This window comes from Bos grunniens, chromosome 15 (genome assembly GCF_055505025.1).
Source record: "Bos grunniens cultivar Pamir isolate PY7600 chromosome 15, Bosgru_T2T1.0, whole genome shotgun sequence".
In the NCBI taxonomy this organism is placed as follows: domain Eukaryota; kingdom Metazoa; phylum Chordata; class Mammalia; order Artiodactyla; family Bovidae; genus Bos; species Bos grunniens.
Genome location: NC_141179.1, coordinates 25671541 through 25689378, shown reverse-complemented (window position 1 = coordinate 25689378; position 17838 = coordinate 25671541). Strand labels below are relative to the sequence as shown.

General features: G+C 38.3%; 1 protein-coding gene across 2 annotated transcripts in view; it reads right to left on the bottom strand.

Moving 5' to 3' along the window:
* Positions 1-447: 447 nt before the first annotated feature.
* LOC147357477 (NXPE family member 2-like) overlaps positions 448-17838 on the bottom strand; it is a 34264-nt gene continuing 16873 nt past the window's right edge. Inside the window, exons 3-6 of one of the 2 annotated variants that reach the window (XM_086339334.1) lie at positions 9155-9888; positions 4188-4249; positions 1519-1734; positions 448-1136 (exon numbers count right to left, since the gene is read on the bottom strand). In XM_086339334.1, coding sequence (XP_086195460.1) covers positions 601-1136; positions 1519-1734; positions 4188-4249; positions 9155-9888 — 1548 coding nt within the window. In that variant the 3' untranslated portion in view covers positions 448-600. Of the gene's footprint in view, positions 1137-1518; positions 1735-4187; positions 4250-8434; positions 8913-9154; positions 9889-17838 lie in introns of those variants that run through there. The other variant, XM_086339335.1, reaches the window with a different exon arrangement.

Genomic DNA, 17838 nt, shown 5'->3' with positions numbered 1-17838 from the left:
CTCTGTGCAACCCCACACAGACAGCAGCCCACCAGGCTCCCCCGTCCCTGGGATTCTCCAGGCAAGAGCACTGGAGTGGGTTGCCATTTCTTTCTTCAATGCATGAAAGTGAAAAGTGAAAGTGAAGTTGCTCAGTTGTGTCCAACTCTTTGAGACCCCATGGACTGCAACCTACCAGGCTCCTCTGCCCATGGGATTTTCCAGGCAAGAGTATTGGAGTGAGGTGCCATTTCCTTCTCTGATATGAGCTACCTAGAATGGTTTAATTCATAGAGACAGAAAGTAGAATGGTTGTTATCTAGGGGTAAGAGCAGTTGGGGAATTATTAGTCAATGGATACAAGTTTCTGTTCGGGATGATAAAAAATATCTGGAGATCATGATGGTGGTTGCACAATATGGTGAATGTAATTAATGCCATGGAATTGTACACATAAAATGGCTTAGGTTTTAAATTTTATATTATGTTTATTTTAACAGTAACTTTTCAATTTTGTTTCCTCCTACCTTGGATTGTATTAAACCACCCTTGCAGTATAAGTGAGGTCATCTATATAGAATGGCTAGCACAGGGTATTTTTGTTATTGCTGTATTTTTCCTCTAGCAAATGTAGTTTAAGAACATGTTAATCTGATTTTCAATCACATAATCAGGTGGATGGATATTATTGGTGCTATCAGCAATAGTCATGTCCCAGGCATCAATAATACCCACATTGAGATCCATGAAAATATCCCTCATGATAAGATTCTGAATATAACCATGAAAATCACTAAACATCTCTGCATTATCAAACATCCTCCTAGTGTTTTCAGTTTTCAGGATCACCTTGGTTTCTGGGCTTCGCAAGAATAGCCGTTCTATGGCCTTTTGAACATTGATGGCCCTACGGATAAAAATTTTTATGGGGAAGGGTCTCAAGTGCTGACCAAGAGTGATAACAATGGCGGTGTCCTTGTCTCCTGCTATCCGGTCAATTTCCCGTGGGATATAATTATCATCCTTTACCGAGAACAGACTTTGAGTAACAAATGGATGACCATGCTTTTTCCACTGAATCAAAGTATGTCTTTCAGCATCCAGAAGCATATGTGTTTTAAAGGGCCCAACTCCATGAAGATCAAAATCTTTTAAGGCTGATGGGTAAAAAAAAAATCAATAACTCTTTTAACAAAAGGAAAATAATGATATAATTTTTAGATGTACATATTTATAAAATTCTGACCAAGATCACTTCTAACTATAAAAACATTGCTGCCTATGGGAAGAATAGAACTTTACCAAATGCATTAAAATCTTAACAAAATTGTGAAATTATTACCAGCATAGAGACAGAGGAATAAAATGTTGATATTTGAGAACGAAAAGATAAAATTTAACTTTTGATTAAAAGCCCAAATCTAAATGTTTGATGCGTTTTAAAAAATAATTAACATTAGAAAAGGAAAATGAAGACTTCTATTATAAAAATAGCCTCTGAAGGCAACTATAATTTCAAAATAAAAATAAGACACGTACTTTTTACCATTTTTGGTAAATATTGAATCCACTGACGCAGTGTTGAATCTCCCATTAGGTAAATAAGTTTTCTCTTCAAGCAGTCATTTATAGTTTTTGTTTCATTTAATTCTATCTGTTTACAAAATGCTGCAATCCACTTTCTTTTCACAGTATAACCACTGGGGAAAGGACTCTTCATGCCGAGCCGACATTTTGCTTCTATGTTCTTACTCTCTGGTGATAAGAATTCCCACAATCAGCAATTTTTATTATCACAAATTATTTCAAAGACAGTTTCCTCATTTTCTTCCTCTTTTTCCCCTTTTCCCTCCACCCTTCTCTATTGCTTTGTCTTCTTCCTAAATATTTACTTAACAAGATCATGTTAAAGGGATGACTTAAAACTTATCACTTTTGAATAATCTCAGTAATGAATGGTATTCCCTAGAATGGGGTTGAGGCTCCCCAGGTGGCACAGTGGTAAAGAATCTGCCTGCCAGTGCAGGAGATACAAGACACACAGGTTTGACCCCTGGGTTTGGAAGATCCTCTTGAGTAGAAAATGGCAATCCACTTCAGTATTCTTGCCTGGAATAGCTAATGGACAGCGGAGCCTTGAGGGCTACAATCCATAGGGTCGCAAAGAATTAGACATGACTGGATGACTGAGCATGCACACACACAGAGGGGGGTTAGATTTTTCCCTTGTGAATTTTCAGTGTTTCCCAGGGCTTCATGTTATTCCTAAGGCCATGCAGTTGTGAGACAGCTAGCCAAAATTGAGGGAGAAATGCGTGGTGGTAAAAAGCAGCAATCAGTAGCCCAACTGAATATCATTTCCATGACCCTGGCCAGGCAGGACTGGACATCTCTTCCTCAAACTACTTACTCATGGAGAAAGTTTGAACACATTTACGAAATGACTGCTGCTTCTTATTCTGTATATATCAGAGCCATGTTTTCTAGTTCACAGGAAAACTCCTTCAGTGTTTCTTCCTTGTGCCCAAAACTGAACTTAATATGCTGTGTGGTCTGATTAGCGCAGAAAAAGAGAAGAACAATATCTGCTTTTTCTGAATATTCTGCTTTGCAGTGCTTAGTCGCTCAGTCATGTCCGACTCTGTCCTCTGTCAGGCTCCTCTGTCCATGGAGATTCTCCAGGCAAGGATACTGGTGTGGGTTGCCATGCCCTCCTCCAGGGTATTTTCCCAACCCAGAGATCGAACCCAGGTCTCCTGCATTGCTGGTGGATTCTTTATCATCTGAGCCACCAGAGAAGCCTGACTATTCCACTTTAAAAGTGGCCTAAGCTGAACTCACTGACTCATATCAAAATCTTTCCATCCATGTGTAACTCAGCCATTTTTATCTTTTGCCACTTTAAAACCAATCTTGGCATACATCAACATGAATCAGCCACATCACAATATTGTAATTATCCTCCAACTAAAATAAATAAATAAGTTAAAAAGAAAAAATCTTGGGACTTCTCTGGTGGTCCAGTGGTTAAGAATCCACCTGCCAATGAGGTGACGGTAGTTCAGTCTCTGGCCCGAGAAGATGCCACGTGCCACGGAGCAACTAAGCCCAAGAGCCACAGCTACTGATTTCTTGAGCCTATAGACTGTACTCTGCAACAAGAGAAGCCACCGCAGTGAGAAGCCCATGAACTACAAGGAAGAGTAGCCCCTATTCATCACAACTGGAGAAAGCCCATGCGCAGCAACGAAGACCAGTGCAGCCAATAAATAAATAAATACACAATTTTTTTAAAGCCACATCTTTTTGTTATCTACCTACATCGCTCAGATTTGGGATATATGTTCAGGAACACACCATCTTATAAGACTTTACTAGAAATTACTATCTAGGCAAGAGGGAAACCAAGGAGGGGTGTTACACATTAATTGGCCTCAAGAGTCAAGGAACTTTCATTGGTGTAAAAGTGATGGATGGATGATGGTTGCCATGGCAGGGAAGGAATCTATCTTTCACCCATAGCCTGTGAGCTTTAGATCTGGGTTTCTGGTTTATTTATATCCCCACAGGGTTTAGCAAAGTTCTTTGCCTATAGTAGGTCCTCAATAAACATTTCTGAATACATGAGAAAAGGGCAGTGGGTAGATGTATACCCTATTGACTCTTAAAATGGAAGTAATTTGCTTCTTTGAAGTTCACTTTAATTTCAGTATAGCAGAAACATCACTTTGATAACTGAGATGGCTTTGAATTGACCACTGAAGTTTATGTGATAAAACTGAAAGAAATCCACAGGAATTTTCATTTATAGAACTTTAACTGAGATGGTTTGGCTGAAAGAGAGATTAGAAACCATCAAAGAAATTTCCAAGCTCTGTAGTTCATTTGAGACATTTTCACCAGTAACCAATTATTGGTTTTTCAGGAACAAATCCCAAGTTGAAATACAAATACAAATAACCTGTACATTTTGAGAGAAGGCAGCTGAAATGAAGGGTTGCCTAGCCTTTTATAGCGGACTCAAGATGAAAATTGGTTTAAATTTACAAGAAAATAATTTCCAAGAATAAAACCCCTTCTGCAAAGCCCAAGATAATTAATACTATTTATCCCAGGAAATGAAAAATTGAAATGGTTAATATTCAATAAATATCTCTTAAAGTAAGGATGTCCATTAAATGGATAAATTTTGAACACAATAGACTTACTGCCACATGCTAAGACCTTGATGGAGGCAAAGTTCTTCATCATTTCAACCCCCACGTTGGACCTCCAAGAAATGAGAAAATAAATTAGCCTGATAACTGTTGAGACATTAAAGTAAGAATAAATCATGGGGGACTTAGAACAATCAAACCACTCTCAACTCTCTGTAAATATGTTTTTTCTTTATTTTGATATATTTTAGATATTATACAGAAAAGAAACAGGCCAGGATTCTGTAAAACTGTTCTCCTGCTAATGATAGGAATCCAGAGATCCAGAGAGTCACTCACCTTGTATGTGCAATTAATCAAGTATAAATCTCTTCGATTTTACCATCCAAATTATTTTTGACCACATTCTACCACATTTAGCACGCATAGTAATTTAGTCCTTCATGGATATTTTCTTAGGCGAGTACTTCTCTAATTCGAGTTTGCATCAGAATCATCTAGAGTGCTTGTTATAACTCAGATCACTGGGCTTCATCTTCAGAGCTTCTGATGTAAGAGTTCTGCAAACTTGAAGAGATATCTGCAGTTCTGTGGTCATAGCAGCATTATTGGCAATAGCCATGATATGGGAACAACCTAAGTGTCTATCAATGGGTAAATAGATAAAGAAAAATATGGTTTATATGTACAATGGAATATTTCTCAGCCTTAAGAAAGTCCTGCCATTTGCAACAATATGGATGATTCTAGAGACCATTTTGCTAAATAAAATAAGCCAGATATGGAGAAGGAAATGGCAGCCCAGTATTCTTGCCTGGGAAACCATGGACAGAGGAGCCTGGTGGGCTATAGTCTATGGGGTCGCACAGAGTCAGACATGACTGAAGCGACTTAGCAGCAGCAGTGTGAACTCTACTACTCATATCTCTACTTCCATGCATTGATGGACAGGGGAGGGGGGAGGGGTGTGGGGTAAGGGAGGGAGGGATAAATGGTTTGAATAGAGCAGGGTATGGAGGAAGTAAATGTGTCTTTGGGGAAGTAAAATGGAGTCAGGCAGATTATTGTCATGAACATAGCTCACTTGAGAAGCATCAGATCAGATCAGTCACTCAGTCGTGTCCGACTCTTTGCAACCCCATGAATCGCAGCACGCCAGGCCTCCCTGTCCATCAACAACTCCCGGAGTTCACTTAGACTCACATCCATCGAGTCAGTGATGCCATCCAGCCATCTCATCCTCTGTCGTCCCCTTCTCCTCCTGCCCCCAATCCCTCCAAGCATCAGAGTCTTTTCCAGTGAGTCAACTCTTTGCATGAGGTGGCCAAAGTACTGGAGTTTCAGCTTTAGCATCATTCCTTCCAAAGAAATCCCAGGGCTGATCTCCTTCAGAATGGACTGGTTGGATCTCCTTGCAGTCCAAGGGACTCTCAAGAGTCTTCTCCAACACCACACTTCAAAAGCATCAATTCTTCGGTGCTCAGCCTTCTTCACAGTCCAACTCTCACATCCATACATGACCACAGGAAAAACCACAGCCTTGACTAGATGAACCTTTGTTGGCAAAGTAACGTCTCTGCTTTTGAATATGCTATCTAGGTTGGTCATAACTTTCCTTCCAAGGAGTAAGTGTCTTTTAATTTCATGGCTGCAGTCACCATCTGCAGTGATTTTGGAGCCCAGAAAAATAAAGTCTGACACTGTTTCCACTATTTCCCCATCTATTTCTCATGAAGTGATGGGACCGGATGCCATGATCTTCGTTTTCTGAATGTTGAGCTTTAAGCCAACTTTTTCGCTCTCCACTTTCACTTTCATCAAGAGGCTTTTGAGTTCCTCTTCACTTTCTGCCATAAGGGTGGTGTCATCTGCATATCTGAGGTTATTGATATTTCTCCCGGCAATCTTGATTCCAGCTTGTGTTTCTTCCAGCCCAGTGTTTCTCATGATGTACTCTGCATATAAGTTAAATAAACAGGGTGACAATATACAGCCTTGACGAACTCCTTTTCCTATTTGGAACCAGTCTGTTGTTCCATGTCCAGTTCTAACTGTTGCTTCCTGACCTGCATACAAATTTCTCAAGAGGCAGGTCAGGTGGTCTGGTATTCCCATCTCTTTCAGAATTTTCCATAGTTTATTGTGATCCACACAGTCAAAGGCTTTGGCATAGTCAATAAAGCAGAAATAGATGCTTTTCTGGAACTCTCTTGCTTTTTCCATGATCCAGCAGATGTTGGCAATTTGATCTCTGGTTCCTCTGCCTTTTCTAAAACCAGCTTGAACATCAGGAAGTTCACGGTTCACATATTGCTGAAGCCTGGCTTGGAGAATTTTGAGCATTACTTTACTAGCGTGTGAGATGAGAAGTATAATTAGACCCAAAATAGAGATCTGCAGACCTGCCAGACCCAGAACTTAGCATTCCTGAGAGCAGACAGGAGAATGTGCAAGGAGTGCTCCTCCATCCCAAACTGCAAGGAGGACCATTTTCTCAAGAGGGAGCAGATGTAGTGAACAGGAAATATGGAATCAGCACAGGTAATCTTTGTGCATAGAGTTGAGATGTGGTTTTGAGACCTTCAAGACAAGAAGGTCTTTATGCTTTTGTGATTATTTAGGCCTTTATGTCTCCATGATTATGTATCCTTTAGTTATTAGCAAAATATTTGAAAAAGTCCTGCCTTTTATGGCTGAGCTATAAGATCAATGGATTTTTTCACACCTTGACCAGGAAAACAAAAAGAAATAAAGGCAACCTAGGCGTGGAAGGGAAATCTTATAGCCAGGTAGGGTCTGTTGTATCCTGCCCCCTCCCCTTGTGTCATCATAATGTTTGAATTGGATTTGAACTTGAACTTCCAGGATATTATGCTATCCAACTTGCTTTTCTGAACCTGTTTTAGAAAACCAAGGCCATTCTGCAGCAGCATTTACTATAGAACCACAACCCCTTAAAATAATCCATTAAATGGGTGGCCCATAGTCAAATAATTTTGGGAAGTGTTTTGTGTTCTATCTGACTTGAAGGAATAGATACTAAAGTTAATAGATATTCCAATGCTCTACCTACTTGCTGGATCTCCTTTTTCCTTCATTCACTGCATTCCAGCCTCAATGGTCCCCTTCATGTTCCTGGAAGATTCCAGTATGCTGTTGCTTCAGGTTCTAGTCCCCTTCTTGAAATAGTGTTCCCCTTAAATGCACGTGGCTCACTTCCTCACTTCATTCAGGTTGCTGTTCAAGTAACCCATTCTCAGTTTGCTGCTCAAGATATTTACCTGACCATGCTTTTCATTTCGATATTTGGCAAAACTAATACAATATTGTAAAGTTTAAAAATAAAATAAAATATTAAAAAAAGAGAGAAAAAAGAATATCATAGATGACTCCAAGAGCACAGGAGCATGCATATAAAAAATAAATAAATAAATAAAATAACATTCACTATCACATTCCGATCTTATTCTGATGACTCTATGTTACAAATCTCTTTGTTGTCTTTCTACCCCAGCCCAGAATGTTAAATTCTCAACACCTAGAGCTGTGTCTGGAATATAGAAAGTGAGAACTATTTACAAATTGAATGAATGAATGTTGAAAAAAATTTGATTGGCCAAAAGGTTCGTTTGGGTTTTTCCACAAGATGTTATAGAAAAACCCAAAAGAACGTTTTAGCCAACCCAATCGTCACAGTTATTGGGTCACAGAGCTTACAGCTTGGCAGAGGATATAAAATGTTTATCTGAAATTTAATAGTGTAATGAGTATTTTGATTGGGGGAGAATAGAATACAATGGAAGGCTACGGGACGAGCAGTTTACCAAACAAAGCGGAAATGATGTTTAGATGCAGGCTTGTGAAATGCCAGAGCTGAGAGAGAGCATGGTCCTTTTGTATAATTAAAGGAGTTCAGTTTGAGTGACAGAGAGCAAGGTAGCTGAAAGGTGAGATAAGGGGCTTCAGAGAGAGACAAGCCCTTGTAAACATACTAAAGAGTTTAGATGTCATCCTTAGAGGAATGGGATCATATTAAGGATTTTAGGCAAGGAAAAGTAAAACACTGGTCTGAATGCACTATGGATAGGAAGGAAACCAGGCTGTGAGCAAGGAAACATCTCTGGAGATCGTTGCAATAATCTGAGGCAAGATGATAGTTTATACAAGGACAGAGGGAACAGCCATGGAATGAAATGGCTGGGTTCAGGAAATATTTGAAAGGTACAATTCATGGGATTTGGTGAGTCATCTGATGTCAAGGGTGAGGTAGACCAAATAATGACAACATTCACTCCCTGTGGGTTTTTTGTTGCTTTGTTTGTTGTTTTTTTTTGTCATTGTTGTTCTGTTTTTGTTTTTGCATAGCATCTATTAACACTCTGTAGGATTGGCATCCCATGGAATATATTATAGAAAATGTTGGTCTCCAGAAAATTACTGAATCTAAAAGTGTGACAAGCCATGGAAAACTATCAGATCAGACCAGATCAGTCGCTCAGTCGTGTCCGACTCTTTGCGACCCCATGAATCACAGCACACCAGGCCTCCCTATCCATTACCAACTCCCGGAGTTCACTCAGACTCACGTCCATCGAGTCAGTGATGCCATCCAACCATCTCATCCTCTGTCGTCCCCTTCTCCTCCTGCCCCCAACCCCTCCCAGCATCAGAGTCTTTTCCAATGAGTCAACTCTTCGCATGAGGTGGCCAAAGTACTGGAGTTTCAGCTTTAGCATCATTCCTTCCAAAAAAATCCCAGGGCTGATCTCCTTCAACCTATAGAAATTGCTTCATGGATTATACTCATTTTACAAATAGTCAGGATGACTAAAAGCACAGTTGAGAAGGGGACCTGTATGGGGCTCTGCTAATATATTACCATCCCAACTGACTCTAATTATAACCTAGTCAACATTATTGACTTAAGGGAGCTTGATTATGAAAAGTTATTAAGCAGAGTTGGTCTGAACCTAAGTCTCCCTCTTTGTATCAATAATAGTATTTGAAGGCCTATTTACCTGTGGAAAAGGGCCCATTCTTTCTGTCTAATATAGGAAATATTTGCACTCCTGGTGGTCACGTGGGTCAGCGCCTCACAGGGAACACGGGGAGGCTTCAAGCAGTAGAAGGCTTCCTGGTCGCGATCGTCCAGGTACTCGCACAGTTCAGCACTGGTGTGAAGGGTCAGGCCACATTTAGACAAGACCCGGGAGGGGCCGTTAGCAAACTGGCCTGTAAAGTTCACCCTGTCGTAGCCTTGGTTCCTGGCCCTCCAGAGAGCCGACACCCCTTCACTGGGGTGGATGAGCAGGACGGACAGGGACACCTGGCCCTCCCAGAACAGGGTGAAGCTCACAAGGTAGGTGCCGTTGTTGAAGTCTGTCACTTTTCCTGAAGCACCCGCCTTCAGGCCTGGGGAAAATATCCTGGCCCTGAGGAAATCCCCGCCATATTCCTTCCTGCGTCCCAGGTGGTCCCTCATCTCCAGCAGGACGTCCAGCCGGTCCCCCCTGCAGTACGTGTCCCGAGGGCTGAGGACGGTGGCTCTGCTGTGTGTGGCGCTGGTGGTAGAGCTCACGGTGGTGAAGGGTCTGGGTGGGACCAGCTGGTCTAGCTTCTCCATGATCCTCTTTATCCTCAGCTCAGTCTCAGTTGGTGAAATTTCTGGATTTGGTGGGGCTTCCAGGTAGGTGGAATTTCTGAACATGTTCCAATGATTCAGAGAAATAGAATTTCTCAAGCTGAACAAGAACTGAAGTATTGAGGAAAAAAGGATATATTATCAGCAAATAATATGGCTTGCTTTTCAAAATAAACTATTATGGGTTAGTTATATACATCTCGATTGATATAATCACACAGATAAAAAATGGATTCTAACTAGTTTTCAGTTTTGGAATCACAGGACTAATTTCCATGAAATGTAACTTCCTTAGTTACCAGCTGATGATTTCTGTTAGAAGTCATTGGCTTAAAAATTAAATATATGAAATAATTTTATACTACCAAATGATTGGCTGGTTAAGTGTTTTCCTTCACCAACTCTTCACTTGGCTTACTTTTCTTTATGAAAATCATATAGCCATATTATAGGCAATAGGGAAAACACCATGTTTTAAAAATATGATCTTACCTAAGCTTTGCTCTTTATGGTGTTTTTGAATTGTTATGTCCACTCCTTCTTTTTCCTTCCATGCATATAATTCATTTAGTTGTAACCATACTAAATATATAGTACTAACACATATTTGCAGATAATACCATGGATTTTAAACATTTTAATATTGTTAGATAATTTTCATGATCAGTTTTAATGGTTGCATGATACTCTGTCAAGAGGATGTAAAATGAATTCTGTGGCCAGTGACACTAGACAATTGGATTATAGTTATTCACTTCCATCTGACATTACATTTGGATAGTTTCCAACTTTCCAAACATAAGATACTTCTTTGAAGGATTCCTAGGGATGGGCATATCAGATCATATATTATTGAATTATCTGTCAACTAAAGAATATAAACATTTCTATCCTTAACTGTCAAATATATATCCTCAAGATAAGAGTTTTCATTGCCACCAGCAATATGTAAGACTAGCTGGCGTGCCACACTGCAGCAAAGTATGAGTTAAGTACAATGCTCCATTACAAGGGTACTGAAAGACATCTTTAATCAACTCAGAAGTTTGTTTAGCTGACAAGGAATGCATGTTTTCTGCGGGACAATGAGGTAATTGGAGGAAACATCACCACCAGTTTAAAGTCTGTTCAGGTCCCAGGAATCTCTCAGGCCTCAAGGAAGTACATTTAGCTGTAGCCTAAAATGACATGAGTAAAGCCAGGGTTGGAAACAACTCCTGTTTGTTTCTTAATTGTCGTGTTTGTGGTTTGTTCTACTTTGTTTTGCTTTTTAAGTCAACTGCTGTTTAATACTTATACAGAAAGGCTTGAAGCTCAGATGTCTTATTTCCTCTGTCATAAAGATGCAATGCAGGATATGCAAGAGACGTGGGTTCGATTGCGGGGTCAGGAAAACCCCTTGGAGTAAGAAATGGCAACCTGCTCCAGTATTCTTGCTTAGAAAACCCCACGGAGGAGCCTGTCAGGCTACAGTCCATGGGGTTGCAAAGAATCAGACATGATTGAGCGACTAAGCAGCACTGCAACTATAGTCAAAGATTTTTCTAGAACAAGATATTTAGTTATGCCAAAACAATATATAACATCACATATATCATATTCTGCCTCCCAGTTGGCACTAGTGATAAAGAACCTGCCTGCCAAAGCAGGAGGCATAAGAGATGTGGGTTTAATCCCTGGGTTGGGAAGATCTCCTAAATGAGGGCATGGCAACTCCATTCTCCTGGCAAGAATACTGGAGAATCCCATGGACAGAGGAGTCTGGTGGACTACAGCCCATGGGGTTGCAAAAAGTCAAACACAAATGAAGCAGCTTAGCACACATGCATCCATTTCATATTCTAATAATTGGACTGTGGGCTGACTAAGAGAGTCATATAAAATCTGTCTTCTGACTGAGAAGTTTGGATAGCTTTCTGCTCACCGAGAGAAAGGAGTTGGATATCTCAGTTAATTAAGTTTCCCTTACAAAATTCATCATTTTAAATACTGTTGGTGAAATTACAAAACGTTGTCATTAAAACTATTTGCAAAGTTGACAGGTAAAAATGGAGACTTACTATTGTTTTAAATTACATTTATTTTAATACTAGTATGTTTCAACTTTATTTTCTCTCAAATATTGTATAAGAAATAGTGTTTTCTTCTCTTCCATATAGTTTATTTCATTTGTTCAATTTTTTATTCTGATTTCATTGATTTCAATGCTTTTTAATTTCTTGGTACATCAGTACTTTATATAACAAACATTTTAACATTTCGTCTCTCAGTTTTGCAGAAAAAACTTTTTACCTGCAAATGTCACTTCTTGACATTTTTAGAAGTATTTAATGTTTACTGTAAAAGTGCTGAAAAATCCCTTTGTGATATACTTCTATTGCTTCTAATCTTAGACTGTTCTCCACACTTTCATTTTCTAAATATTCAATTCTATTTTTTAAACAAAATAAAATGTTTATTTAGTGAATAAAAATACCCGCTCAGTAGAGAGCAAAATTTTGAGAAAGTATTTGTTCTATAGGAATTAGCACTATTGGAAAATCATGAAAAATATGTCATTTCAAATTATAAACAAGTACCTTTGTACTAAGTCTATCAGGTACTAAGTCAAAGAAAAAAATCAAATATTTTATTAAGGAAAAACCTAGTCAGCCAAACTAGATCATTTAGACTACCCATAATCATTCTAATTAGATTTAGTTAAATTAGCAGGATTATTACCTGTTTTGAATTTATTCACTTTATTGCATTATTTTCATTCCTTTTTATTACCATATATGATCGTAATTTCACTATCTGGTAAATAATCACTCTCCCCAATTTTTAATCTTAAATTGGATAACAACTTTATTACTTCTTATTAAGATTACAGCACTTTTTAAATATTTACTTTGTTTAGTTATTTATTTGGCTGCATTGGGTCTTAGTTGCAGCACACAGGATCTAGTTTCCTGGCCAGGGATTGAACTCGTGTCTCCTGCATTGGGAGCTGTAGTCTCAGCCACTGGACCACCAAGGAAGTCTCAATTATAGCACTTTAAAAAAAAAGAAATTTTTTTTATTTTGTACTGGGGTCTAGTCAATTAATGTTGTGATCGTTTCGGTGAAGAACAAAAGAACTCAGCCATGAATAAACATGTATCCACTCTCCCCAAACAGCCCTCCCCTCCAAGCTGCCAGGTAACATATAGCACTTTCAAATTAACAAATTTAACATCTAATGGCTTGGGCAATATCTACCCATAGAAAAAAACTTTTTAATACCTGGGTTGCCAGTGTCCTTGATGAACTGAGTGACTTCAGGGCTGATGAAGCAGATGTGGTCAGAGCAGTCATGAAGTTGACTGTTGACAAAGTGCTCAAAGGCAGACCCAGTAATACGGTCATTGAGCCAGCTTGGAGGATCCAGTAGTGAGATGTCTGACAGCCTCAGTAGACTATACATATAACTCAAGACTACCGGAACTATCTGGTACTGACTAGAGCCACTCAGAAATTCCAGAAGCTGCCTTGGGCCTACCACCCCAACCAACCTGAAAGCTGAAGATGGGTCTCAAGGTAAATAAATCTAAAAGCTAAACTTCGAATTAGCCTGTGTACATGAATTTATGCTTCATTCTGTGTTTTCCCTCATACCTTTCAGTGTATGTGTACAAACCAAATGGATTAAATGTTTTAAAATATTTGGATACATTTTTTGTTTATTTATTGGAGGACAATTGCTCTACAATATTGAGTTGGCCTCTGCCACACATCAACATAAATGAGCCACAGGTGAAAACAAATCTATAATGTATTCAAACAACTGTGACTGTACATATATATCAAAAGTATTAAAAAATAGATTTAGATAAAGAACAATCAAGTTACCTGTGAAATTATTAAGAGAGTTTTACTCCAAATCATGAAACCATGCTGTACTATTATTGGTTTTCTGCTCCTGACTAAACATTTTCACTTCTTTTACTCCTTATTTTCTCTCCTTTCCTCTCTTCTCCCACATCTCTTCTCTCCTCTCCTCTCCTCCTCCTTTTCCTTCCTTCTCTTCCTCCCTACTTCATTTCTCTTTTTTCCTTCTCTCCCCTTCCTTCTTCCATAAAATACATAGTGAGTCCATGCTATGCACCCAACCTTGGGTTAACTATGGAGACATGTGGAAACATAAGCAAGATGCACCTGATCTCCCCTGAATTTTTAAGTTGGAAGACTTAGATGGAAAATTAGAAAACAAAGTAAGAAATTACAACAGTATTAAATAACATTAATAATAATAATAATAAGCAAGCATTTTCTATGGGTCGATGCTGTTCTAATTGTTTTAATTGGATTTTCTAATGTAGCCCCATGACAATCCTTTGACGCTAGTAGAACTGCTTCCCCTCTTCTACAGAAAGTGAAACTGAAGCCCTGAGAAAGTTAAATAACTTGGCCAGAGATGCAGAGCTAGTAAGTGATGGGAAGTATGATTCAAATGCAGGAAGGCAGACTCTAGAACCTGTAGTCTTAACAACTAAATTGTACTACACACTGAAGAAGTTCTTTGGTCGACAATAAGGGAATAAATTTAAAAGCTTAGTTGGTTTATTTTTTACCATGAAGTCCTTTTTTTAATATATATGTATTTTGTGCTTTTTATAAACAATTTTGACCTACTTTAGCAGTGAACATTTCATCTTGATGTGGTTACTGTGAGTTGTCTTACTAAGTTTTAGTTCACGTTTATCTTTTAGGATATAGAATCTGGTTCTCTTTTAAAATACACTCCAAATTTTGATTACAGGACTAGAAGATATTTTGGCTACAAACTAGATTGATCAAATAAATGTTCCAAATAAATGGCTTTTCAAATGGGTTTGGCAAAGGATATAAGTGTAGTGAAGATAAATTTCATGTTTAAGCAATGGTAGAGTGTTCCCTTAGGAGAAGATGTTTAATATTGCACAACTAGCATCTCCTGTGGCAATTTTGAGATAAATAAGAGGATCTTTCAGTTTGGAAACGGATGTGCTATCTACAGCTACAGCTTTATCTAAGGTTCATATTTCAAATTCTAAAGATGACGCTTCAGATACTCTGTGTGTGTATTATATATGTTTCAAGTGGTTTCTAATTTTTTCACGTGTAAATGTGCCAAATAATCCTAGAGGGGAAAAAAGGGTTCTTTGTATATTTTTGATAACATTTATTTATCAGATGTGTCTTATGCAAATATTTTCTGTCTGCAGCTTGTCTTCTCATTCTCTTGCCTTTCATAGGGCACAAGTTTACTTTTAAAGAGGTTCAGTTTATGAATTATTTCCTTTATAGATTGTGCCTTTGGTATGATATCTAAAATGTCATCTCCATATCCAAAGTCAGTATCATTTTCTCCTGTTATCTCTTGAAATTTTATAGTTTTACATTTTACATTTAGGTCAGTGATTCATTTTTAGAAAAGTTGTCTAGGTTTTTTTTTTTTTTTTTTTTAAACATGTTCCAGTACCATTTATTGAAAAGACTGTCTTTCCTCCATTGTCAACCATTAGTTGACTTTATATATGTGGGTCTGTTTCTGGAGTCTCTAACTCTGCTCCACTGATTTGTTCATCATTCTTTCACTAATATCATTCTGTCTTGATTACTGTACTATAGTAAGTATAGTAAGCTTTATAGTAAGTCTTGAAGTCAGTCTTCTGACTCTGTTCTTTACTCTTGATTTGGTTACCCTGGGGGTTTTGCCTCTCCACACAAACTTTAGAATCAGTTTTTTCATATTTTGTATGACTGGATTTTTAAATTCTTTTGTCTATCTAGAATTCAAATAAGTGGATAGAAAGATCTACTCCACTGGCTTTTTTTTCAATTGGAAGATAATTTCTATACAATATTGTGTTGATTTCTGTCTACTGGTTCTTATGGTATAGATATTCTTAGCCTTTACTGATCTCAGTAATAATAATTTTAATTTAATTAATTATTTCTGACTAATTATGAGAGGATATGATTGTATATCCAGAAAAACCAACCTAGTGAAAAGAATGAATATACAAACTTATTATTAAAAAAAGAATAATTTGAAAGACATGTAAGTAGAACTGCAAGGGCATTTCAAAGAGATTGTTGCAAACTTGGCCCCAGACTGCTAAAAATGGCTTCCTGAGGGGGAAATGGGAATTGGGGTTTAGTGGTCACAGAGTTTCTATTCGGAGTAATAAAAATGTTTTAGAAATAGACAGTGGTGATGGTTACACAATATTATAAATATTATTAATGTCATTGTGTTATAACATTAAAATTGTTAAAATAAAATTTTATGTTATATTTGATCACAGTTTTTACAATTAATAATTATAAAACCAATTGTAACCCCAAAGTATTGAATTATATATTTTAAATGAGTGAGTAGTATGTTATACGAGTTATACCCCAATAAAATTTTTTGCCCTCTTGAAGAATGAATGGCTTCACAGAGCTGATGACATATAGTTCCCAAAAGATAAGAGGAAGATTACCAGATAGAGAAAAGAAAAAAAGGCTTTTTAAGGAGAGCTATTTCTTGCACTGAGATTTTTATCTTTGCAGAAAAGGACTGTCTTTACTACCTGTCTCTAAACTGTGGCCATAAGTCCAGAACCATTAACCTTTCATCAAGAACAATTCTTTGAGTCAAGAAGGCAATTAGTGTCAAAAAAGAAAAGAAAAAAGAACAAAAAGTCTAACCTAAATATTTAAAGGACTTGGAGGAGCTCAGGGGAACAAACTAATAAGGAGAATCAGCCATCTTGGTTTCCTTCTTTCTGACAATCAGTTCAGTTCAGTCGCTCAGTCATGTCCAACTCTTTGCACCCCCATGAATCGCAGCACGCCAGGCCTCCCTGTACATCACCAACTCCTGGAGTTCACTGAGACTCACGTCCATCGAGTCAGTGATGCCATCCAGCCATCTCATCCTCTGTCGTCCCCTTCTCCTCCTGCCCCCAATCCCTCCCAGCATCAGAGTCTTTTCCGATGAGTCAACTCTTCGCATGAGGTGGCCAAAGTACTGGAGTTTCAGCTTTAGCATCATTCTTTCCAAAGAAATCCCAGGGCTGATCTTCAGAATGGACTGGTTGGATCTCCTTGCAGTCCAAGGGACTCTCAAGAGTCTTCTCCAACAACCACAGTTCAAAAGCATCAATTCTTCGGTGCTCAGCCTTCTTCACAGTCCAACTCTCACATCCATACATGACCACAGGAAAAACCATAGCCTTGACTAGACGGACCTTTGTTGGCAAAGTAATGTCTCTGCTTTTCAATATGATATCTAGGTTGGTCATAACTTTCCTTCCAAGGAGTAAGCATCTTTTAATTTCATGGCTGCAGTCACCATCTGCAGTGATTTTGGAGCCAAAAAGAAATAAAGTCTGACACTGTTTCCCCATCTATTTCCCATGAAGTGATGGGACCAGATGCCATGATCTTCATTTTCTGAATATTGAGCTTTAAGCCAACTTTTTCACTCTCCTCTATCACTTTCATCAATGGTCTTCATTAATTTTAACTATGCAATCATGCTTCCTGATTTCTTTACAAAAACCAATATCCAATAGTTCTTATGATATAAAGATCCCAATAACAACTAAATAAAAGAAGAGTCTAGGCTAATAAATGATAAAGGTATTGTGGAAGATTTTGAAGAATTGGAACTAACTCTTCTTGGGACTTCCAGAGTGGACTTTCCATTGATTACTCAGGGTCAAGGTGTGTTTATTCATGGTTTTATTGGTGATGGCCTTTCTGATCAGTGTGGGGTAATAACTCGTAGTTTTGATTTGCATTTCTCAGCTAATTAGTGATGCTGAGCATCTTTTTCATGGTGCTTTTCTGACTGTCTCTGAGGGACATTGTCACAACTGAAGCAGTGTTGGGGGGTGAGGAGGCTGAAATGTTGCTGCTAACATCTAGTGGGTAGAGGTCAAGGTGTATCTTCTGACAATGCACAGGACAGCCCCCAACAACAAATAATTACTGGCCCAGTTGAGAGTTCTACAATTGAGAGACCTGCCCCACAAAAAAATACCTAAGAGTAGGAATTATAAAGGT